Below are 26,392 nucleotides of genomic sequence, written 5' to 3' on the forward strand. Positions count from 1 at the left end.
TCGAGAGAAACGAGAACGCCCACCGAGTACGGCCACCACACCGCCGCGTTCACAAAATTCACTGACCGAGACCCGTATATCGGCGAGTTGCTTTTTGCAGGGAAATATTAGCGAAAAGGTTCAGAAATTTCAATTTCAAAAAAATTTAAGTATTGCGTATAGAGTTATCTTGGATGATCGAGATGTAATTTGAAAAGAACTGATTATTATTTAATAAATTATACAAAAAAGAATTTATCAATCACACAAAGTTAATAACGATGGAACTTAATGAAGATAAATTTTAACATACTCTGATTACCGATCAGTATTATAAAACAAAAATACGTAAAATATAACGCGAAACACAAATATAATAACTTTGTCTTAAATTTGATTTTTTAGGATTATTTTAGATTTGAAATCTAACAATTGGAAAAAAATTGAAATACAAGATGGATAGAAAAATGAGAAAAGAGATCCGGGAGCATGCGATCGAAGGAACGAGCTAATCTTCGATTCCGTTCGAATATCAGTCCGGTCTGTTAGGTTTAATTTCGTTAATCAGGACGCGTCTCGATCGAACGAGCTTCGTGAGCGGAGCCGAAAGGAGAAAGGCATTCTCCGTCGTCCGTGGCCGCTGCATCCGCGCCAAAACTCGCAAAACGCCGCGGCGCGGTGGCGACGGTGGCGATAGGTAAAAGATAGAGTAAGAGAGAAAGGGAGGGGAGGGGAAGAAAGAACGGCAGAAGCAACCCGGCCTGGTCTCGTATATAGCGCGGCGAGGTGGGAAACTAGACCGTGACGAATCACGGTCGGCGACTGCGCCGCTCTGACGTCACGTCGCGAAGGGCGAACCGTCGCAAGTGTTCGTGATTGGGCATCTTTTATCCTCGTCCTGCGCCCAGCCGCCGCCGCCGCCGCGATAGCGCAACGGGGACGAATCGAATTAATACGATTGCCACTTCCGAACACCGTCGCTACCACGGTCCGGCATCGCTTCAATGGATTCACGAGCTTCGTGACCTCGAACGATCTCGATTTCTTTCGCGAATAGTTTCAACTTAGCTCCAGTTAGCTCAAAATATTATTCAATTCTACATCGTGATACGATCGCACGCAGTGGAAGAATAATAACGGACATTAAAGATCGTAATTTTACAAATATTTATAAACGATCTACCATAAAATTTTCCACTACACTATAATATAGTCATTATAAATAAAAATAATGATCTAATTGCGCGTAACACGTTATGATCTTAATATTATTCTTTCTATTGGCTATAAAATATAGGCTGTTAAATTGTTGATGCTTTTTCGGATAGATAACGCAACAAGTTTTTCTTCGATTCTAAATTTACTATCCGAATAAAAAGGATGGGAATATTTTTAAGGATTTGTGAATAATTTCCACGAAATCGTGTTATGGTGGCACGACAGGGTTAGTGACCCTAATAGCAGGTACGAATCATTGCTCAGAGATTACGTCATATAGTAGCGCCATATAATACACTATATCGTGCAATACATAAAACTTATCCATCTATTCAATTTAAACGAGAATATACGCAGATCAATTTCGTTTCTAAAACGACATTCCAACGATCAAAAAGATTCGTATCTACACAAAATCTCAAAATATACACATATATACGTTCTCCTAATAACGCGTAACAAAGCATAGGCATTAAAAAAACAATAAAGCTAAAAACAAACAAAATCCTTTATTATATAGCTCGATTCTCGTACGATCTAAATCAGTAGAGGCGCGCTTTAGGAACGTTTGGCGCGGTCGAGCAAGAGCGTCGGGAGTTCGATCCTAAAAGCGGTGGCGAGCAAGTGGGCTGGCAAGCGAGAGCGGGGTGCTTGGCCCTGGCAGCGAGATTGTGGCACAGAAACGCGTTCGCCTCGAAGGAACGCTGTCGTTCGTTTCGCGCGTGTGAGCGTGAGCACGTACGTGTGTATATATATACATATACGTGTTCACGATGTATCGCGCGCGCGCACACCACATCGCGATCCATCCGGCGATTTCGTCGTTTCGAGCTGCTTCCGGCGCTGATACGGGGATTTTCGAGGAGAAACTCGTGTGGCTGCCTCGTGTACGGACCATTCGTGCATGTTCGTTCGAGCGGTCGCGCGCGCAATTACGTCAGCCGCGTAACGCCGTGCAAACCGATCGCGGCGCGCTTTTAGCGCGCGTGTTTCGTAAGCGCGAAAGATCGCAGCGTCACGGCACGGCCTTAGACGTTTGTTCACGTATCGAGCGTGTCCTTATAGAACGGCAAAGGACGCGAGTTTCTCGCATGGCCGGTGTTCGAGGCCGATCGAATATACCTATCCCACTCTCATTAATAATCGATTCGTATCGACGTTCTACGAACATATATATATATTCTTCTATCCAATAAAGACGTTTGTAATTGTTGTTTATAATTGTCGTTATTGTTGGAGTATTTTTTATTAGTTAAAGCCAGATGACAGGGTGTTTAGATAGTTAAAGAGTAACGATAATAGGCAAAGGCGGGATACAGCCAAGGGCTGCTTTGTAACCCAACCTCGTGTTTACGTAAGTGGAGAATTTAACGTTGCATAACGTACCCGTCGAAGTAGTATTCGGTATGACAAATATTGAGATTTCGTGCAAGGTATCGCGAGACTTTTAACACAGGAAAAATGATAAATAATGTGGGCATAATTGGCATATATGAAAGCTACTTAATGCATCGATAATATAAAACTAAAAATAAAATGGCCACCACTGCGGAATGTTTTCTTCGGTCACGCTACGACAATTATTTATAAACTTTTCATCCCAAACTTACGATTGATGGAAAATGGAAGAGCGTAGTAGTGATTGTCGTAAAAAAGGGGTCGATATACTTTTTTTAAGATTTTTGAAAAACATGAATATATATATATATATATATCGGTATGATTTCTACTTTGTCAATTTCGAATCAATAAGGGAGAATTATTAACGACAAAAGATTCAGCAAACTCAATTTGTTCTAATGTTTAACGATCTTAATTCCGCATTAATGTTCCGCGGTACGGAATTAGCCGCGTGCTTGTTCGGTTACTCAGCGAGTTAAGCAGCTTACCGGCCAGAATTTTAGTCGAATACAACGGACAACGGTTCCTGGCTGAATAGGAATATCGTGAAAAGGTAAAAAAAAAAGAGAAGCGTATCGCGTAAATCATACGATAAATCGGAAAGTAATAACAGTCAAGAGTATTTGAAGCGGTATGGAATTGAAAAACAAGAGGTTTCCAGAGGTGGCTCACGCGACGTCGCGTCGGAAACGCGCCGATAAAGATAGCCGCACGCTATTAATGTCCTCCTGCTCTTAATTAACGTTAATTAATACGTTCAGTCTGAATCTATTTGTCGGTCTCTAATAAAGCCTGTTACGGCCAATTTTAATCGGTATAATACCAGACTGCACTTTTTCCTGTCTCTTGATTCCGGCCTAAGAAGAATCGAGTTTTACCCTTTCCTCTTCAATTCGTGATTTTTAATCCAATTCGACAAAAAAAAATAAATAAAAATATATCCACGATCGATAATATGATATGATTTAACAAATTATCATATTATACGCGACAAAAATATTTGTCAAACCCGTTAAAAATTTCGGGCCGGATATACGTTGTATGGTGGCGCGCCACCAATTACTAATTAGCAATTACGTAAAGCGAGCCGTTCCACCGCAAATTCAGTAGAGGCATCAGAGCCATACCGGGTCCACCCTAAAGTCGGTCCTTGGTCATTAGACCCGGTGAGCGCATTAACCTCGAACCCATTCCTGGCCCATCGCCTCGTGCGCGCCGCCTCTCTATGCCCGTATATATACACCCATACTAGAGACGCGGCTGAACGCGCCTGCCTACGATATAGGTGGAGCAGGCTAAGCGACTCTGTCGGACGCATAACGAGCCACGACTTTACGGTAGTCTCCTTCGTCGCACGACTCGCTAATTCTTCGCTCGGACGCGGTTAGCGGCGGGCACTACCTCCCCCCTCCCCCCTCCGATTGTACGGGTGCACGCATGCATACAATCAACGCGCGCGTACACGTACAACGCGAGCGAGCGAGCGAGGATAAGCACGGACACGATTAGATGTAATTGTGCGTAGACGCAAACATAGGTGAATCTCTGGACGACACGAGCAATGATGTAAGGGCAACTATGCACAGGTCGATTTGTCGTTGGAATCGATTCACGGGCAGATCGTTCGGATGCAATGAAGTAACAATGGATTTAACGATAGGTGATATATATATAGTATATATAGGATCTATATAGTTACGTTCGACATGCACTATATATATATATATATACATTGGACGCAGCGCGTCTTTTTCTCACGCGAGCCCGGCGCGGTCCACCTCGTGTACACAGAGATATGGGCGCGCACACAAGCGAGCGCGAGAGAGTGTGAAATAACGCGAGGTGATGGTAGAGGACAAAGGCTGAGCGCGACGCGAGTACTAGGGACTAGGCAGGAACCAGAGTGTTCGTGCGCTGAACGAGCGAGAGACACGGGGCCGTGCGACCCACGGGGGAAGGGGGGGGGGAGAGGGGGCAGGAGAAAGGGGAACAGAGTCGAGGGGGCTTCTTCTCCCTCGCCGCCACTTCGAGGGAAAAGGAGGGTGACCGAAACGAAGGGGGAGATCGGTGGGATGGATCGAGAAAGCGAGGGGGAAAGAGAGAGATAAACGGAGAGGGAACGAAACGGTACGAAATGGGCGGGAAAGAGAGAGGTCCGAGGTAGGCGAGGGAGGGAAAGGGACGGGGACGGAGCGCGAACGCGAACCCGCGGGTTCTATGCCATTCGGTCGGTTCGGTGAGTCACGCATCGCGAGCTTCCTGCTGCCAGGCCTCTGCTTTCCCCTCACGTCCCACCCTTTGAACCGCGCCGGACCCCTTGGTTCGCGTCTCGCGCCACTGTTATCCTCCCCCGTCCCCAATCCTCCCGGGCTCCCGCCCGATCCCTTTTGTCTGACGTTCGTTCGTCCGACCGACCGACCGACCGTTCGACCGTCACCCGCAGGGTTAAGGGTCTTCTAAAGAGGATGCTTCTCTCTCGTCTCTCTCTCTCTCTCTCTTTCTCTTTCTCCTTTTCCCTCCCCGGTGTCTTGTCAGCGTCTCTGCTCTCTTCTCTTTGTCTATCCAACTCCGTCTGTGCTGCTTTCTCTCTCTCTCTTTCTCTCTCCAAGTTGCCAACACTGGTGCGCCTCCGGTAGGTGAGTTAGCGACGGTGGTAGTCGGTTGCCTGCTGAAAGATTCGAAAGAGATCCAGACTTGGCGTTTCAAAAGAACGTCGCGTATTTTCGGCGGATTGAAAACGCGCCGGTGTGCAACGCGGCATCTGCTGCCCTCGGGATGGGAGAGAGAACCGGAGCCACGAAAGAACGATGGTATATAGTAGCGCGCAGCTAGGGTTGTACAATGGCTGAAACGCTTAAACGCGGCGACACGAACGTCAAGACCCACTCTCCGGAAATCTATAGCGTCATCGTATCGATCGTTCCGCGAACTAGTTTTCCTTTAAGCTCGGCTAACGTCTGGCTTAATCGACCGGAGATGCGGTTGTTAATTGTATAAAAATGAGAATTTTACACCGAGTTCCATGGATTCTTGATTAATTGCGCGATGGATCACGGTTATCCAGATGTAAATCGAACTCTTTTCTCTTAGTATCGTCGTTGAAAAAGTTGGTCGACCGTGTCCCTATTTATCATGAGCCGCGGCGACGCCTCCCGTACATCGATGCGTTCTGCCGGCCTCTCGAATGTATAATGAGCACTGGGTGGCTCGAATTCGATAAGAGTCGGTTAGGCGGTGCTTCGGAATGACGTATCACCGCGCGAGATTAATAGTAGCCATGTATACGTACACAGACATGGCCACACGCGATCGCGCGTAGTCTCTGACCGACCTGGCTCAACTTCGACAAGCAAATTCTTTCACGCGAATCTCTAGTTAAGTCTTTCTTTCGTCGAACGCATAATCGAAATCTAGTCTCGTCTTGACATTTACGCGAATGTCAAGTTTCACACATCTTCGAATACGATTATCAAACGATAACGAGATCAATCAAGTATACACATATACATACGAAAAGTAGCGTAGATTATCTATTCAGAAAATTTATATAATACAAGCTAAAGAAATTTCATAAATGTTTTTTTATTCGACGTGAGGTGTCCGAATAATGATTATTGACAAATATGTTCCAATACTTTCGAACATTTCAGGCTTCTCCCCTTGTGATAATCGTAAATCCCCTACCTCAAAGTGAGCGGTCCGCAATACACAGGATTTTTTGCGCCGCTTAGTCACTGCGCGCCGCGACCGATGACGGTTATGTTCGAGCGACGACCAAGTTTGTGTGTATGCGCGAGATGCGCGCACACAGTGGCGCGCGACCACGCGTTTGTCGGCAAAACTTCGCGTGGTAAACGCGCTTCTTTGTGCCAATGACGTAGTAGAAGAAACCTGCGTCTATATATCCTCAAAGTTTATCAATCACTGATCAAAACATCGCAAATTTTTCCTATATCGATTTTATCCGTATCGACGAAATTGATGATTCCAGTATATCTTGAGAAGAGCGACGAGTGTCCAATACATGAAAATATATCATTACACGAAACGTGCACACACACACAGAGTTAAATTTAATGATTCATGTCGCGAAAATTTGTCAGACCATTTCGATTCGCAAGACAAATAAATTGAATTTTATTAAATTTTATACGATTAAGACGATAGAAAGATAAAAAAAGGAACGGACGGACAGAAATAGCGAACGCAACAAAGAAATTGTTGACGAGATCGGAAGAAGCGGGTATATCCGGTCAAACCGGGCAGCTTGGTTCGGAGAACGTAGTAAATTCTTGTCGCGTCGTTTCGCCGCGATAGGACGAGCATTGAGAGCAGTCGAACGTCGCTCGGACGCGAACGGGCAAGCCGCGAGCGACATATCCGGATCGTGCGAGGCAAACGAAAACACCGCGAGTCAACATTTGTACGTACATACGTACACGCGCGCGCGCGCGCGCACAGCGTACACACAAATGTGACGGGTTATTTTATATATATATATATATATAGTTAAGTTATACATAAGTTGGGTTGACAGTCAATGAAGGTTAGTCTTCTATACGCGTCGTGAGAGCGGCGTGATGTAGCTTTTACGGGCCCCTCGGGCCACACGATCGTCGATCGCTGTGGCATGCGGGTCCCGCGAGGAGAGCACGAGAGGTGGAAGTGTCGCACGCAGCGGCGACCAGCTGCTCTCCTCACGATGTGCCACAGGGCGTCGTCGCGTCGCGTCCTTTTCTTTCTTCCCTCTTCTCATCTTATCCTCCTTTTTCCTTCCTTTCTATATCCTTTCTGGACATTCCCGTTCCCCCTAACGCGTGCTGTGCGTGCGTGCGTGCCTGCCTGCCTGCGTGCGCGAACTCAAGTTCGCACAAAGGGGATATGGGTATATAACGCGACGGAGGCCCTCCGTAGTAGTGGTCAATATACAACTACGCGGCAACGTCGCGCCACGACGCGTTGCTTTCCTGGTATACGTTATCGCCGCAGTCGCTTCACGAGAGCCTCCATGCGCACACGTAAACACGTACACATTTACTTACGGAACGCATCGTACATACTAGCATGTATCTCGTATACGGACAGGCGGATACTACACACGGGGATATATAGGTGTATATGTACCTGGGCCTGCCTGTCGATCCCTCGGGGTTCGCTTCTCCTCGCACGTACACGCGAAGTCGTGGCAATGCCAGAACGAGCGAGCGAGCGAGCGAACGAGCGAGCCAGCCAGCCAGCCGCGGCGGCACGGATGCGCCCTGCTTACGTATACACCGGTCCTTCTCTCCGTCTCGCTTTCGCCAACCGGTCCTTCCTCTTCCTACGACCGAGGCCTGGCAATATAAGCCGAGTAATATTACCGCGGGAAGAGCGGTAAGGTAACAGAGAGCCGCTGCTACGGACCGTTCCTTTCGAGAATTTACGAGCACCACGGTCCGGGTGCCCGGAGACCGACCCTTCCCTTCTCTCTCGCTCTCTTGCGCTATCTCGCTCTATATACCCTCGTCTCGCGTGTATAACGTAGCTGCGAAACGGCACCGCACGGACCGTCAGCGTTTCCGTGCTATGCTTGGAACTTGGGCTCGCTATGCATCTCGAATCTACGCGCTTCCATGCGGTACGCGTTCACGATTGCCAGACGATGGACATCCTTATTAGCAGCGAGAAGTTGGCGATGGTAAAAGCGAGTTGCTTTGCTTCATAAAGATATATATGTATAATTGGAGTGTTTACGCGTAAAAGCGTTCCGAATTAACCACTGCGCACGAATACAAACGAATCATTTATGCGAAGGGTAACAGTATTCTCCATTGGTGTACGTTATGTGTATAATAGTTATTGGATGTTTCTATATGGAATCGAACCGCACTTCATACCATTCATGTTTCTGTGTCGATGGATCAATGGCGGTGTTTCCGTTGTGAAACGCTCGCGGTTTTCCCTTCCCATATCGATAACGAACATCTGTATTTGAGATAAAGATAAGGAAAAAATGGCGTGAAGATACAGTATTGATAGACAATTTGGCGTAACTTGTACGTAAAAATTGAATCAAACGATATATATCGATTTCAATCTTGATACATTTCACATGCAAGTTTTTTGGACAGTTGTACATTTTCTCTTCCGTTCAATCTTGTTGATTTTCAAGATCATCGAATTTGCTACAGTTGGCGAAGGGAAGAGATTTCTTTCGGTCGGTGCTAAACCGGCTCTCTTTTAAAACACCCAAAATGTTTCATACTGCGCAAACTTGCGCGCATCTTGCACGCGTGCTTCTATTTGCTCGCATTTGATCGCGCGCATGTATACGCCACGCAGACGGAAAAAACGTAATGGGCGATGAGATAAGAAGGGGAGGGATGGAGGACAAAGATGGACACGAGAAAGTACGCGAGCAAAAGAAAGAAAAAAAAAAAAAAAGATAAGAAAAAGACGTGCGAGCGATCGAGCATAACAACACCAACGATGGCGAGGACGGCGATGAATTCGATTTAAACCAGTTTTTACAAGATCGATTACTAGGTATGAGAGGATCGACATGTGGAAATTAACGTTTCGTTGCGCGGTACGATAATCTATGACATTTTAAAAGTTAAGGTGGTATTTAGACCTGGTCGACACAGTTTAAGTCGCCTCAGTTTCCCCGATTAACCGGCTTCTATTTAAATTTCAGCGCGTCCCTTGCGCGCTTATTACACGTACATAGAAGATGTTGCCCAGACGGAATATAAAAAAAGAGAAGAGAAGAAAAAAGAGCGAGAAATGCGTACGCGGTAAACGTACGTAAGAACGATGAGAATGATGAAATCCAGCGAAACGAAGAATACTACAACGACAAGGATGACAACGAGGACGACGACCATGATGACGACAACGCAACGACAACGATGAGGACGGTCGCAAATGGCGGTGGCGGTGACGGCGAAACGCGACGCGACGCGACGCGGCCCGGACTCGCGGACCCTCACATCCTGTCTATGACAGGATGGCTGATGGCTGGTTGGCTGGCCGGCCAGTCTGTCGGTCGGCTTGGCAGGGCCCTACCCACGGTACATGTGCCAGTGCCCTGTTCGTGCCGCCGCGTATACGCTACCCTCCTCGCTTCGCCTCTGTCTCCCATGCTCCCTTTACGCTTATCCCTGCGCGTCTCACGGAGGCCTGTTACTCTTTCTCTCGGTAAAGAACGAAGAACCTCGATCGGAGGCATTTTTTCTTTACTGGCACAGCCGGCCACCGTCGCGGCAGTCACCGCCACCATTGCCGACGCCACGCCACGGTATCGAATCGTCTCGCCACGGGGTACGTATGGACGGAGAACGCGAGACGGAGAAAGAAAGAAAGAAAAAAAAGAAGATAAAAAGAACGAGCGGTGAAACGGCTAGAAGCGGGACGAAGATCGCGAGACATGCGGGGAATCGAGTTAAAGGGAGCGAGAGAGAGAGAGAGAGAGAGAGAGAGGGAGCGAAGTGGAAAGAGCGAAAGAGAGAGAAGGGTGGAATAAGGTGGGGCGGCGCTTTCCAATCGCGAAGCGAGGCTCCTCGCGTTCCGACGACGATCGAAAAAGGTGAGACGTGCCGAAGGGGATATAGGCGCGGACAATGAAGCGGATGAGAGCGACGCAGACCGAGCCACTAAAGTCTGACGGAGCATGAGCTCGTGGGAGAAAGAAAGATGGATAGAGCGCGACCGAGCAGAGTGTCGGAGGCAGAAGGAAACGCTAGGGCGGGAAAGAGAGGGGACAAGGCGAGAACGTGACGAGACGACGGAGGGAGCCGAGGGGATCGCGGACGGTCGAGCGACGACGATTTGGCAACGGCTTTTATGGCTTTCGTTGCGATCGGCTGGAAACGGCACTGCACACCACGCTGCTGGCGGACGTTGATGCCTCTCCTCGTGTCGATAGTACGCGTCTGGTGTACGTATTTCGGAAATGAGGCCGGTGCGTATTCTGAAAACGAAGAAAACGCCGCGCGCGGTAGACGGAGAGGGGATGCAAATGCTCTTTTGGCCGCGCAGCGTTATACCAGTCGCTAATGTCGGTATTAGGGTCAATAGTGCTAGCAGACACAAATTAAGTCCTGCTCGCGACAGCGTCGCCGAACGTTTATCGCGACCAAGAATAATGATTTGATTACGTAAATCGTGTTAACGGTTCTCGTAATCCATCGATATATCTCTTTTCTTAATTTTTTTTTTTAACGAAATATTTCTCGATTCGTCGAATATTTAATTTTTCGCATTCTCATTCTTCCGTGTATTTATAGCGATGTCATAATTCGAGGAAAGAAATTGCGAGAAAGCTGTGTTGGGAAAATATGGTATTCGTTTTTTAAATACAGAACGAGTGACGTAAGAGAAAGATGGAAAGAATCGGCAGCGTGATGTCGAACGAGAGAGCGGAGGACACATCCGGTTGTCTCGGATTGACCGGGATCGGTCGCGGTAAAGGAAATCCGAACCCTTGAGAGCGAAGACGAGAGCGAGAGCGCTGCGAGGGCCTATATTCACAGACGTACCTGCGGGAAACTGTAACTACCGGCAGACTGGAAGTATTATGAGAGAAGGGTGGGAAGGTGGGGAGAAGCTGGAGTGCAAGAGAGAAAGTGGGAGGCGGAGAGAGAAAGAGGACGGGAGGAGGGAGAGAGAATAAACTGGGTCAGTGTCGCGGAACTTGAAAACTTCGCTTCCGTAATGTGAGAGCGGCGCTGACTGCCGCCTGGAAGTCGCTTAAACTGCGTTTACGAGTCGGCGGTAGGTAAAACAGAAACACCTCGAGAACTCGAGTCGAGTTATACCTAGTTATGTGTATAGTTGTCTATATGAAAGCGGTATACGTATCTGCTATGTGTGTGTGTTTTATATATATATATATGTATGTATGTATGTATACGTAATATACAGTGTACGGAACCGGGAAAGAGACAGAGCGAGAAAGCGAATCAGAGAAAGAGGAAAAAGGAGAGAATCGAGTCAGTGGAAGACATGTACGAATGTACAAACTAAAACCCGCCTTTCCCCGCGCACAATCGAGGAGTCTCGTTTGTTATACCGGCATTTCCACTGGCGTGCTTCATTGTACACAAGTTTTCTCCCCACGTGCGCGCTGTATTATATCGCGAACGTTTCCCGCCACGATTCAATGTCAACCGCTACGCGACTATACGTCGAACGCAAGGAACTGGCGGAAGGTCTGACAAGGTCACTATTCCACGCGTTCGTTTGACGCGCCGAAGGAGAAAGTTCGCTCGTGAATAACGCGTCGATCGCGTTGAAAAAAAATTAGCCGCGATGTCGATTATTTCCAACTTGAAATTTTTTCCGCTCAATGGTAAATAATCGAAGGTATATAGTACAGCTTTCACTGAACATTTGCATTTTGCTTTAATAACCGAGATGTGTGTTCTATTCCTGCGAAAAACCGACGAGGGAAAATGTTCGAGAGAACGGGAAGGGACACGAACACACGATAGCATGGATAAGAGGGAAGGGAAATGCGCGCCCACGTATAAACGCGTATATCGTGCACGTAAGCCTGAAAACACGGTGGCGTTAGCGCTTGTTGACGCAGATAAACCGTCGGCGTAATGTTATATTTATAGTCTTTTCTTGTTCGCGGCTCGTTTTTTTTTTTTTTTCTTTATTTCTTTCGATTTTCAGAATGAATTTTTCGAAAGTTTTACGCTCTTCGTCGAGTTATACTCGAGAAACGATTTCGCAAGAAAAACGTCCAAGATAAGAAAAATTCGAAATTGAGAAATCTATTCGGATACGAAATCTTTTTGTTGTTATCGCGGTACAATCGATAATCGCTAATTACTGGCGCGCTTTATTTTCGATTTTCAACATTCTACGCGTATTCGACCGAACTAAGGTGGGAATGACGAAAATAAGAATAGTGTTGGTGCGTTCGATAAACCGCCATCTTTCACCGGTGGAGACCGTTTTACACGCGAACGTGATCGCAAGACTAAAAATTAGGGAGCGCGAAAGCGTGGGTTAAAAAAGGGGCGATGAGATCACGGTAGCTCGAGCTCGGTTCGCGTCGCAACCTTACTTCGCAAGCGGGTGCCGTTAAGCACGTCTGGGTCTAAATAACCTCTGGTATATCGAACCGTGCCAGAGAATCCGCGAGCGGAGGACCCGCGAGTGACCGTGCGCGTCGCCAACCACGAAGGTCTCGCTCGCAATTGCGATCTCGTTTTCTCGTTTAATAACTAAATCAGGGAGACAAGACGCAGGAAAAAAAAAAAAAAAGAAAAGGCGATGAAAATTATAAAAGAAAAGAGGAAAAAAAAAAATGTTAAGAAGATATAATTGATAGGGCACATCTTTATATACATACGTATATATAAAATGCTTGTATCTATATATATATATATATGCATACAAGGGCGATTGTGACAAATACACGTGCGAACTCTCCTAAAAGTCGAAGCGAGTTAAAAATAGGAGCGTAGAGCGTAAAAATAAGAAAGAAAATGACAGAGAATCGCGGATAGGAAGTCGCACTTACGTGGACGTAACGCGTACGTAAGGCTGAAAACACACGATGGGCAGAGGTGTGGAACGTTTCCTCCCCTTCTCCTACGTGCCCCTCGACGTAGTACCTCGATCTAGTATCCCCCGACATCCTCGCCGACCCTCTCATCACCGAGGTGCGAGGTTGAGCGTAGATCGAGGGAGTCTAACCAGCGGGTGGCCGATAGGGGGTCGGGGGGGAGGGAGGTCGAAGAAGAGGGTGGACGACGAGGCTCTCGGCGTTGGGGTGAGGCGCGGCACGACGGTGGCGCGGCCGGCGGGCGGGCGGGGAGAGGGGGGACTCGAGCGGGGGAGAGCAGTGGGAGGAGAAGGAGGATAGGGCAGGCCGTTATTTAGCCGGCCGCGCGCGCGTCCCTTCGCGACCGACCCGACTCAGCCGCGCCGCCCTTCACTCGCCCTCGAGCGCCGCTGTGCTCTGCCGCCCCCTCATCGCTCACGCCCGACTCGACCACCTCTGCACCCTCCTTCCGCCCTCACCCTACTATCCGACAGCCACCTCTAGCTCCCACACCCTTCGCGCGTTCGCCCTTTTCTCCCTAGCCATCAACCTTCCCTCTTCGTTCCGCCCGATCCGTCCCTTCCTCTCTCCCGCTTCGCAACTTCTTCCCCCCTCCCCCCCCCTTTTTTCTTCCTTTCCACTCTCTCTCCTTTTTTCCCCTCTTTTTTCTTCTAGCCATCCCTACTTCCGTCCTCGTCGCTCTCGCTCGCCACTCGGTCGTCTACTCGTCTCCGTTCCCATTGCCCTCGCCTGTTCGGGACACGCGGCGGTACCGGCTCACGCGGCGGTTCTTCACGCTGCCCCGACTCGCTATCTCCGTTTATCTAAGCCCGACCCTCCTCGTCAGCTCCGTCGTCCTCGATCGGTCGTCTCGCTCGATCGCGGCCACTTTTTCTCGCTCGGTCTCCTATCTCTGTCCATGGTGAGCGCGCCGCCACGGTTCTGCCACGGAAAACCTCGAGACTCGTTCGTTCGTCCGTCCACGGCGTGGCTCTCTCCGACGTTGGCCGTCCGTCGTTCGCCGAAATCCCGTGCTAATTAAAGCCCGCCTCGATGCCCGTCGCCGGCCGGGGCGAGGAGAGAGAGAGGCGTCCTCCCTCCTTCTCCTTCCTCTATTTCCTTTCGCTCTAACCGCCGTTCGCCGCGTCTCCATCTGTCCCAATCTCTCGCCCCGTCCTCGTCCAACGCACTCTATCGGTGTCTCCGTCCCTCTCCGCCGACTTTTGCCGCCGTTCCCTCGTTCCGCCCGGCTCGATCCGCCCGCCCCGCCCCGCGCCTCGCCTCGCCGCCCGCCCGTGTGCTCGTCGCGCCGCGCCACGACCGCGCGCGCACCAAGGAGAAAATTAAGAAGACTTCGGAGCCGGCTCCTTCAGTCCATTGTGCCGCGTATACACGACGAGAGGAGAGCCCGCCGTCCCCGCGCGTAACGGTACTCGCGCGGCAGACGACGACTCGATGCCTCTTCTCTCTCTCTCTCTCTCTCCTTTTTTTCTTCTTTCCTCGGCTGCCGCTTCGCTGTGCCCCTCGTCGCCCCAACCGGCCCCTTCCCCCCCCTGCCCTGCGCTTCGCTCAGCTGTCTCTTTGTGTGTTGGACGCGGGTATCGCGTGCACACACGGACCGAACGAGCGGCTGCTGCCTCGATACGACGCGATCGCTCGCGTACCAACAACGAGCCGAACGGTTTCACACGTATAGGCACGATCGAGTGTCAGATGGGTATACACAGTGGAATAAAAATAACGCGACTCTTTTAGAGATCGAAAATAATAACAGCGCGGTAATCACCGTGATAATGAACAACGAAGAATGAAACGTAACTATGTTGCCATCGATCGTACACGCATATATCTTTTAATAATTGCCATTTTTATCCACGCTTATGTAATCGATTAATCAATAAGTCACACGTTTTTCAAATATCAAACTGAATCGAATTCTCCATTTCGATCCTTGAAAAACAAATATTGACTTTTACAATCTCGATACAAGTATTTCCATTATTCCCTATCTTACGAGATGTATATCTTTCCCTTTTTATTCTCGACGCGTGTAAAAACTTTCTTTATTTTCCGTCTCACCCTATAGACGCGTAGAAGAATACAACTAAGCGCGAGGCGCCCGCCGAGATAAACTCGTGCTCTGCCTTTTATCTAGATACATTCCTCGCGCCTCCTCTCGCGAGACCGCGCTCTCCGCTCTCCTCTCCTCTTCCCTCCTTGCCTCCCCTCACACCGAGCGGGCGTCGTCGTGGTCGTGGTCGTCGTCGTCGTCGCCGGTTGTCGCGGTATCGCGACCCGTGGCAGCCGGGAGGGGATGTTCTCGATGCGTATATCCCGGCAGCGGCACTCTGTCGCCGGACGAAACAACGATACGGAACAACGTCAACGACGACGACGACGACGACGACGACGACGATGACGGCGACGACGACGACGATGTGGATGGATAGGAATTGTAGATACGCGGTCAGCGTTTGCCTCGTCCGCCACAGTTTATCTGCGACGCACGAGCTTTCTTCCTGTTAGCCGGCTACGATTCGATTAAACGCGGCCTTCGTGGGTTTTTCCGCTGAGCTAGGCCTCTTTAATTCGCGTGTGCCCGCGCGCTATAACTGGTCACGCTTTCGCACCATCGATGACGCACCGATGTCTCTTCTCTCCTCGATTACGATTACGGCTTGTATCTGATGCTGTAAAAGTTTATATCGTGGAGAGATTTAGATTATATTGTATTGAATCGAAGTATTTAATTTTTAGTGGAATTTGAAATAGTATTCTTGAATTAAACGATGTTGAAATATAATTTGAAAGGTATATATTGATATACAAGTGTTAAATTGTTCGTAACGTTTTATGAGTTTGCTAATAGTCGAATGATCGAATGCCATTGATTAATTTCGGTGGATAAGGATAACGAGGTTGAGTAAAGTGATATCGGTGCTCGTGAAGGAATGCCGTTGAACGCGTGCGCTAATTAAATATAAGTATACTATTTGCCCGCGAAAGTGTTAACTCTCTAATAATTATCATGTCGTTCTATTTGCCTCTTATATTAAGTATTATTACATATCTATCAGACTATTAAAATTATATTACGATTCTTTTCACCAATTATATTACATCTCATATTTCAAATTAGAAAACCTGAAATACCGACTGTAATAAATTATATTTTTATCGCGAGTAAACAAAATTTCAGTTTCAATATCAATCTCAATATACACACACCAGTCCACCCCTCTCAATTTATTTAGATAGGATGCGACATTTCGAAACATAGTTTTAAGAATTTTTTTTTCTTTTCTTTACTCTTAATATCATATGATAAATTATCGTCGAATCTCGTACATTCATATTTTTTACAATTGCAATTTCGGAATCGATGGAGAAGAAAAACACGAAACACGAACGCGCGGAATTTATCTTCCGTTTCCTTCTTTCCACATCCTCCCTCCTTTACCTCATTTCACCAAAAATTTCCATCACGATTTCTCCTTCGCCTCCTGTGTCCCTGCATGCGGAGGTATTCCGCCGAAAAAGCGGCGTGGCGCATTCTCGTCGGCCGCTCTTTCGACCGTTCCTTCTCTCGCTTAAACCGTGCACACTCCCCTCGGCCGGTATTAAACGGGGCTCGACCGTGGAATCGCGTACGAGGCCACTCGTCTTGTTTGCCGCGCTTTATACCTGCCTTTGCTCGCCGTGCCGTCCTCCTTTTTCCCCTCCACCCTCCGCGGAATCGAACCCGCCATAATTACTTGGCATCATTTTTGTTCGGATTATTCACGCTGTTTAGCGAACCGTCACGGGGATTCGTAGAGGATTTCGAATCGAGAGCGTTGGATTGGTTAGAAAAGGCGACGGAGGTAAAAAGATTCGATTTCGAAGGGGCGAAGAGGGTTGGGCTCGACGACGTTTCCGCTTCCGCGTTGGACACGCGAGGGAAGAAACTCGTCTCGATTTCGTATTTCGATGCGATAAAACTTGCTACTTTTCCGATAAATCGATCGTCGTCAATGGTTTTATATATATAAAATCGATGAATTTTTATAAAATATTTTTTTCTTATTAATTTTTATTTATTTTTAAAACGTTAGAGTTATACGTAAAGTTTGTATATCTATCTACTTAAAACATATATACACGCGAAAGCACAAATTTAAGGATCGTATTCTATCCAATGTCATATAAACACACGTCCGGAAGTGTGGTTCCCAAGATACAAACAGTGTTCGTTTACTTGGCAAGTTGAAGGAATTACCAAAAGTGATTTTCTGCTGTGTACGTTGACTACAGTTGAGTCATCTGATCATAAATATTGAGAGTAGTATTTACTACTAGTCCGAAAAACGTTGCGGTTTTAAACCTTTAAATTTCAAACAAACTGTAAATATAAGTGTTATTCGAAGGAAAGAAAATGGTAAAGAGTAAAAAGGAATATACATCGTATAAAAATAAATTTATATTTGCTCGATAAAAAAGAAGGAAAGAAAGAAAGAAAGAAAAAAAGATAAGATAATTTTTAAAAGCTAAGAAATTGAAAAGAATCGTACAAGCAGAATCGCTCGTTCGTCCACGACCTTGCGACTTTACGACCGTTTCCACGCGGATCGACCTTCCTCTCTCGCCAGCTCGGAAGCCCCGACCATTCTGGAATTCCAATTAATCTCGCGTCGTTACGCGTTAAGTACGCGACCACCGAACTACGTTATCGGCACGGGAATAAAAACCACGGCCGGTGTAAATTAACCGAACGATTCGCCAAGAGACCCTCATCCGTCCAATAATTGGCGAATGCGATTAGATGGAAGAGAAGGGGAGGGGGCAGAGTATGGATCAGTCGGACTCGACGCGGACGAAGGACACCATGTCCTTGCGACTCTACTACGACTCGGTAAAACCTTTGCTTTAGATTTATTTTCGTTACATCGACGATGTAACTCAAACTTTTCCCATCTTTCCGCATTAATAAGAATCGTTTTCCTTTACATAGGAAATAAACACGTACGCCTCTCGTTTATATCCTTACGCTTAGGGGATTGTCTGTCAGGGGGAGAGCATCCCCAGGATGCGAAATTTCGATTTAATTTTCGAGGGTGCAAAAGATTGAAGATCGAGCGTTTATTGGCGATAAACGTTTCGATATCGTATATATATATATTCGTTATAACCTTTCAAATTAATTTTTGATAACTTCACTTATCTTTTTTAAACAATTTTTTCGCATCGTCAACTTTTTCCCAAAATCTCTAATTTCATTTCGAACACGCGCCAAGTGATTTCAAAGTTAGATAAAGGAGCGTGGCCCTAGAGGCGAGCGGGTACGTCGTTGCCCGTTTCTCTCGCGTGAAATTTAAAGGCGGTCGCCTCTCCTCTCGGCCGTGGCGTTCGCGAGAAGGGACTGGGGGCCCTCGATCGATCGGTGCCCGCATAGTCGCGAGCGTGTAGAGGCGGTTGTTTGTCGGCTGGACGGCCACCGTTGCCCGCCATCGACGTCGTCTGGTGAAACCTCGCCACCGGCCTCGCCTACTATACCTACGTTCCCTTTGGACAAACTTTTTATTGCCGGATTTTCCCTGTAATCTCGAATAATTAACGACGAACCCCCTTGTACAACTATGGGTTTACCGAGGTCGGCGGAGGAAGGCTCGACCTATGAGAAGAGTAAGAACAAGAAGAAGAAGAAGAAAAAGGAAAGGAAGAAAAAAAAAAGGAGAGGTATCCACGTAGGTCGTGGCAGTGTTCGGGTCTATAAGACGACCACGCCACAGAAGAGACTTCCCTTGTCCCTCATTCGACTTCCAACCCTCCCTCCCTCCCTCCCTTTTTTTCCCCTCCCTTTTTCTTCCTCCTCTATGACCGTCCTGTTCGATCCTTCCGAGAAAACAGCTCTCCGCGCGCTTCGCCTACCGCTATACCTACGCCCGTTTTCCTCTTGGCCGTCGACTTAACGGCCGCACCTGCTACCACCTCGCCTCGTTTCGACGACCGACCGCGCGAATTTCTTCCCTTCGACGTGCCCTCCCAACACGGACGAGACCGTATTTCCGCTCGGCGAGCGCGCTTCCCTTTCAGACAAACTGGAAATCCTTCCCCGCTTTTAACATCGATCGTGAAAAAAATAAAATTTTCTTTCCTCGCGATTGTTTAATTTTATCGGTGTAAATATGTGATTTTTTAAAAATTACTTTTAATCTTCTTCGAAAGTTCTCGCGGTTTTGGAAAAAGAGATATTTCGTTCGTGTGCACTCGTGGCAATAAACGAAGTAAAGGAAAATGCCCGATGATTAGGAAAGTTCAATGGTTGGATGACTAATAAGAGAAAGTGTAAGAGGGACAAGGATGAATCAGAGAGGTTTAGATTTGGCTATCGCGAGTAGCTTTACGTTTTCGGTATAGAACCCCATAGAAATGGCGTTTCGGTGGAGAAATATTAATCTATTACAAGAGTATTCCGAAGAGATTAAGAATCTCTTCCGGGTAAAGCGTCGTGTTTGTCCCCCACTTGGAGGCAATCTTTAAAGAGATAGATCGCCAGTTGAGGAGATTATCGGTTCCAGTGCTCGATCAAAGATCAAGTTCGGGAACGAGGCTGTAAATAACTTTCTACCTCTCAGCCATTGACGCTTCGTGAATTCTTGGCGAATTTTCTCTTGCGATTTTAACCCATCCCTAATTCGTATCACAATCGAGAACCCGTCTTCGAATCTCGTCTAAAGATCTCTCGGAATAATATTCCAATCCTAACTAAATTTCCCAATCTTTTTCTCCCGATAAATAAAATTAAATTATAATATTAATTATCACACGATTTCACGATCATCGAAAAGTAATAATAAAAAAAAATTTTTCTACATATTTTTAAAAGTCAGATCTTTATTTTTCGTCGTATAAAATTAAATTCCGCGTGAAAATCGGATATTCCAAAAATAATACCAACGCGATAGCCACAGCACAATCTAAACGCAATGGAAACTCGAAGAAGAAGAAGAAGAAGAAGAGGAATGGTGATCGAGTGGCTCGAGGAAGGACGCACCCCGATATAAATCGAGAAGGACACCGGTTGGCGTTACGTAATCGACGATGGCGAAGGCGGCTCGCGTTCTCTTTATCCTTTTCCTTCCAACCGGGGCCTTCGTCGCGCTCTCTCTCTCTCTCTCTCTCTCGCTCCCTTCTCAGATCGCATTTTCAAGTTACGAATGCTCGCGCGTCTACGACACCGGCGTTGTTCCTTTTTCCTCGTGAATAAGCGGATATATTGCATAAGGCTGGCGAGCGCAACTACCTGTCGTACGCTCCAGAGATGTTATATTTAACCGTGCGGACCCATCGCACCACCGCCTCTCTCTCTCTCTCTCTCTCTACGGTCGTACTTTTTCCCTTAACCGCCTCGCGAGACCGTTCGCCTTCTAATTTTAGAGGTTTTCGATTATGTAATGCGCGTGTCGTTACCGAACTAGAAGAGGGGTATCGTGTGTACAGGCAACCATCCGTGGAATTGCAATCGAGCATCCGTTCGATTTTCTACCGTTGTATCCCGGCCTTTGTTCAACCTTTTAAATTAGAATTCGTAATTCGAAAGTAGGATACGAGTAAACGTTTATTGAAAATTTTTCGTACCGATTGATCGTCCTCTCTCGTTTCCTCTTCGTGAAAAAATTAAATTTTTCTTTCCAAATATTTTTCTATCGATTATCTTTATAAAATGGGGATTCGATTAACGGATTTAAAGTCAACAAGTGTCTGTGTAACGCTTAAAAGATCCATCCATCGACGAGTGACTGATGTTTATTAAACGAATCATTAAGTCACGCGATAGAAGCAAGTTAATCCACCATATTCGCCTGTCCCTTTATGTTTGCACATAGGGTGCGTCACACGGAGAGAGAGAACGATATACCTTCGGGCAATAATCACACCTTGGCCACCCTCGAATCTCGAAACTTCGTATTTATGATCAATCTCGTTAAAGAAGATGGCTCTTTTTAATTTATTTTTATCATAAAGATAAAATATACGATATAAATATTTTGAAAAATGATATAAAGTTCGATTCAAAATTCTAATTAAAAAATAAAGGAACGTTTAATTTAACAACACCCTTTCCACCCCTGCTCGAACACGATCGTCTGACGAACGAGAATATATATGCAATCTATTTTCGCGAATTCACGTCAGCGCGACGCTGAAACTGCGTCACTACGGGATTTCCTGACATTAAGACCCGATCCCTGGCTTCCCAGCAACTGGTCAAGCGATGCAAACGCCATCACGTTCGCGAAAAATTAATAAACCCCGCAGATTCGCGAAATCCCTAGAGAATAATAACCGAGGGATCCGAAGAGAGAGAGAGAGAGAGAGAGAGAGAAATCGGACAGAAAATTTCCATCGAAAATGACGCTAGATGTACGACGAAAACGATAGCGAGTCGTTTACGATAACATCGCGAACTTCATAACATTAATCTCGTAGCGAATAGCGTAGAAAGCGAAATGACGATATGTGTAAGGAATTAAAGAGATATTATCAGATGGAAATATTCTAATTGTAATGTGTGAACTTATTTGTAAATATTTATTGAAATATATAATCTTTGTTGTTATTACGATATTTAGATTTAATGAGAATACTTTCCGAAGTGACCTAGAAATCGATTAAATTTCACTGAGAAATTGAAATGATGTGTATATTAAATAGATGCACTTGTAATCAAGATATTCTTAGATCATGTCGCAAATAATCTTATACAAATATGTATTATATTAAATATTCTGATCGTAAATTTTGAGAAATATACATAATCGAAATATTTAGACATTATTATATATCAATATATCGATCATTATTCTAAACTTGTCAACATATTTTCGCCCGATAGAAAATTATAGAAAACGATCGCGACGATCGATCGTCTCACAACGGAATACGAGGCGTTCTCTTTAAACGATTCGTATAATTCGCGAAGAAGGCGGTGGACAGGCAAGTGAGCCACCGCCTCCTGTCGAATTCTTTTTCTTTCCAAACCGAGTGACCTTTACATTCCTAATCGTGACCACGCGAATTCTTGCTACGTCCTTTCGGCGTACCTGCGGAAGACGAGAGCGGCGTGTGGCCGCGCCATTTCCAGCGCGCATGCCTTCTGGCCATCTCAGCGGGCTCCTCTCTCTCTCTCTCTCTCTCTCGCTCCCTCTTTCTCGCTCCCTCTCTCTCGCTCTTCCTATTCGTCGCCGCGCGTTCGTGTCCGTGGTTCGTGTTCGTGAGAGAGGCTGCAGCAGCCTCTGACGGGAAGGGCACGATCGGAAAATTAACGACCCCTCGAGCGTTAACTCCCGACTCCGAGGTCGGTTCTCGGTCCGCTCGTTCGTTAAGTCCCTCCTCGAGTTCTCGCGACTCACGCCGCGTTTTCAGCTATCGCCGTTCCTCTCTTCACCCCGGGTACCCTTCCACCCGTGGCTCTCTGCCCGCTACACCCCCCCCTCCGTTCCCTCGGCTGCCCGTTTCACGTCCTCCCCGTCCCCGTACCCCGCCACGGTCGTCTGTGTCGGGTTCCTCTTGGCGTTCTCCGCTTACTGCCACCACCACTATCTCCCTCTCTCTCGTTCTCGCGCGGACGCACCGTCTGTCCGTCTCTCTCTCGCTCTCGCTCTTTCATTTTACGCTTCTCTCTCTCTCTCTCTCTCTCTCTCGCTCGCGTTCTCGTTCGCTCGGTTAGTCCGTTCTCGGTCTCGCTCGCATCGTTCCTTTCCCCTAACCATCGCTAACGGGTCTACCCCCCGAGCTACGAATCGGAGATTGGCGGAGAGACCGGTCGATTATCTATAATCGATAGGAACTACCGGTATATTGGTGTATACGCGGTGCGTGGCGCGCCGTGGATGCCACGCAGAGAGCGACCGGCTTAAATACGCGAGCTGGACACACACCGCGAAACTCTACGCCCGCGAACTATGACGAGCGAGGGTTTAATTAGGGGAATATCGCGTGACGATCGTTGGGAAGATTGCTTCGTATAAGAAGTGGAGCGAGAGTAATGCAACTCTCGGGCTTAGATGATTGAAATAAACCTGTCCGACAAGGGTGGATGAATTGTGAGATGTATCGAGGTAACTGGGCTTCGCGATTAATTAACCGAAGCAATGCAATTAATGTATAATTACTACTAGGGATATCTTTTTTCTTTCTTTCTTTCTTTTTTTTTTTTTGGTATAACGTTAAGAAATTTGAGAACCGAGTGAAAAAAATCTTAAGTTTATAATGTTATTTGAAGATTTGTTTTTTTAATTCGTACAAATTATTTATCATTCAACGAAATAAATGCATCAATCGACATTCCGATAAATTCGGAAAACGAGAATCCAATCCAATTTGAATTTAACGATATGTTTACATATTAATGAAATCATCTAGAATCTGTATATCATCGAATTCAAAATTATTCAACGATAAAACGTTGACATCGAAAAATTTGAATTCAAGATCGAGCGTGAAAATTTGAAACGTTAGGCGACAGCAGCGCGCAACGAATTAGCAACGTTCGTTTTTATCCGGGTTATATCGCAGTTGCCTCGTGGCCTGGGGCCGAGCAGGTGGTTCGTGCCACGAGTTATTGCGGTAAACGATATGCGCTTCCTCGAAGGAATTAGCCACGACAATGGCCCGATTAAATTTCGTAACAGTTCCCTCCCTCACCAGTTATCTCACACTCGGAATAACAATTTTGAACATTTCGAAGAAACCACGCTCAAAACTTTTCATAGAATTTAATCTGAAATAACCTTCGACTGGTTTCGCGGCCGATCGTTATTCCGGTTCACGGATCCGCTCGACGATATCGCGAGGCAACCGCGCGTATCCTCGACGACGAAGAAGAGGAGGAGGAGGAGGAAAAAGAGGGAAACGGGGAAAGCCTGGCGTTCTCAATTTCCGCGTATCGGCATCGATCGACATCTTTCGCTTCTCGCGATCCTCCGGTTTTCATTTACCCATCCGACCTCGGTGACTCGTGTGTTTTCGTGAAAATCTCCGGGGCTTTCCCATCGATTTTCGTCGGGACCCCGGAGCTACCTGGTCGCGGAGGAAATTGGAGGGCGGCGAGCGACGAATTAAAACGGAGGAGCAACGAACCGAACGAGCCAGAGCCCGATCCGTGCGACCCGTAGCCGGGAAACTACCCGATTCCTGCTTCCTCCCCTTTTTTCCACCCGTCAAAATAAACGAACTCTACAGGATCGCCTTTGGTGTTACAGTATACGTATAACAAATCGAGTAAACTCGATGTCGTTGTATCGGAATCGTGTTAAAGTATCTATAAATTTAATTCCTTGCGATGATGCGTTATAATATATAGGAATCGATATAAAATTTATTTCGTAAAATTCTATCAACATTTTATAGGTTATAGAAATATGAAAATGTATAGATGTATGTATGACGTAATATATATGATGTGCAAATAAAATAATAATTATTAATGTAAGAATAAGATTAGATATATAGATATATAATTTATAAGTTATATGATATGAGGTTTCATATAATGTATAATGTAGTACTTTTCGTTGATAAATAAAATAAATCATTAAGATTAGGTTAGGATATTATATTGCATTTGGCAATATACTTAAACACTTAAACATATATAGATAATTATAATTAATAATAATAATATTATTATTATGTGTATTACTAACTTGTTTTTGTAGGTAATCTCTACGTTAGATTTGGCTTTCCAAACAGTGTAAATGGATGAGCTGTGATGAGTGGTGACGTGTATAGGATTTTCTTGAGGATATAAGGATAATGTATTATTACCATGTGTTTTTCGTTATAACCTTCAAAAGTTTCTTTTTCAATTTATTTCAACGAAATACACTCCGCGATAATGTGTAAATAATAGAAGTTAAAATATTTTGATATTTTAATAATATACGTTTTAATCACAAAGTCGACACTACATGAAATGACGCCATATTTGAAACCCGTTACCGAAAATTAAACTCGCTATTACACGTTTTCACTTATGATCATTAAAACTCATTTTTTTGATTTACCGGCAGAAAAAGCGTTGTGTTTCTTATTCTTTGTTAGATTTTCAAGCGACACAAATTTAAATATTACGAATAATATTACATGCACTATCACAAATCCGTTACTGAATAACATGGCGTCGAATAACAATTACGATCGAAAACTTATTTCGATCCGTTAATGTAGTTTTACGTCTTTTAGAAATGTGTCATCATCGATCGAACGTAGTATTACGTTATCCGCAATAAGTTTAACGTACACGAGGAGTCAAAGGTCGAGACAAAGAACAAACATACATGACACAATCGCGTTTAAAATTTCATCGTACAGCGGAGAAAGTCGTCGAAACCGTTCCGATTCCGTTCCGTTTCGATTCCCTGGATCCGACACATCACGCGCATGCGCGTTCCTGCGTGGTCGCAATCTTTTCACGAAGCCTAATTTCCAGGCATTAAAACACACCGATAACCTCCTCACGCTCGCTGAAGCCTGATATTCATATATGCGCGGCGCACGGCTATCCACGGCTTTTTACGCAACAAAGCGCACACGATCCGTTCTACGATTATTACACACGAACCGGCCGGCTTCCGGAAACTATCCTTCGCATCCTCTTCATTCATAAACTCTTTTCTCTGCGCGTAATGGAATAGCCTGGGCTCCGGCGGCGCATAAACGTCGAACGCGCCCGCTTCTCTACACCCGTGCCCCGCAAAGTACATACGGGCGAAACTAAATCAGACGGTAAATACACACGCTCCGGTTCGAGCCGCCGCCGGTCAGCCTCTGGCCTCTTTCTTTTCGTTCTATCTCTCTCTTACTCGATTACTCTCGTTCCTTTTCATACACGATCCTTCGAAAACGCTTTCCCTTCCGAAAACCTTCACCGTTGACTCGATTATCGTCTATCCGTCCGGCGAGTTTGCGGCAACGACGACTGCGATACCAGGAGAGCAGCAGTCGCGCGGAGCTCAATGTTCTGCTTCGTTCCCTACGAGTCTCTCGCTTGGTGTGTCGAGAACTGGGCGTGTGTATATATAGCTACACATATATGCGTATATGCATGCAGGCGGCTATTTATGTAAGTGGTGTCGCGTACCGCGCACACCAGCGCGTAAACGTCTACGCGCGACACTACTTACATAAATAGTGCGAGAAGGAGAGAAAGAGCGAACATCGCGAGGCAAGAGAAAGAAGAAGAAGAACTAAAAGAAGGAGAAGACGAGGAAC

At 46.3% G+C, this 26,392-nt stretch overlaps 1 protein-coding gene and 1 long non-coding RNA gene across 3 annotated transcripts in view; one reads left to right on the plus strand and one right to left on the minus strand.

The window, feature by feature from the left end:
- Window positions 1-26,059, minus strand: part of LOC413319 (dynein regulatory complex subunit 7) — a 77,775-nt gene extending 51,716 nt beyond the window's left edge. The window contains exon 1 of one of the 2 annotated variants that reach the window (XM_016912348.2): window positions 24,826-26,059. Coding sequence is in view for 1 of the 2 variants with exons in the window: in XM_016912346.1 (XP_016767835.1) it covers window positions 24,947-24,949 (3 nt within the window). In the remaining variant the exon portion in view is untranslated. The remainder of the gene's footprint in view (window positions 1-24,825) is intronic. The other variant, XM_016912346.1, reaches the window with a different exon arrangement.
- On the plus strand, window positions 396-24,017 carry LOC113218766. The gene is made up of 2 exons (XR_003304644.1): window positions 396-18,029; window positions 18,129-24,017. It is a non-coding gene; the product is annotated as an uncharacterized LOC113218766 (long non-coding RNA).
- Window positions 26,060-26,392: the final 333 nt, after the last annotated feature.

Source organism: Apis mellifera, linkage group LG5 (assembly GCF_003254395.2).
Source record: "Apis mellifera strain DH4 linkage group LG5, Amel_HAv3.1, whole genome shotgun sequence".
NCBI classification, from domain to species: domain Eukaryota; kingdom Metazoa; phylum Arthropoda; class Insecta; order Hymenoptera; family Apidae; genus Apis; species Apis mellifera.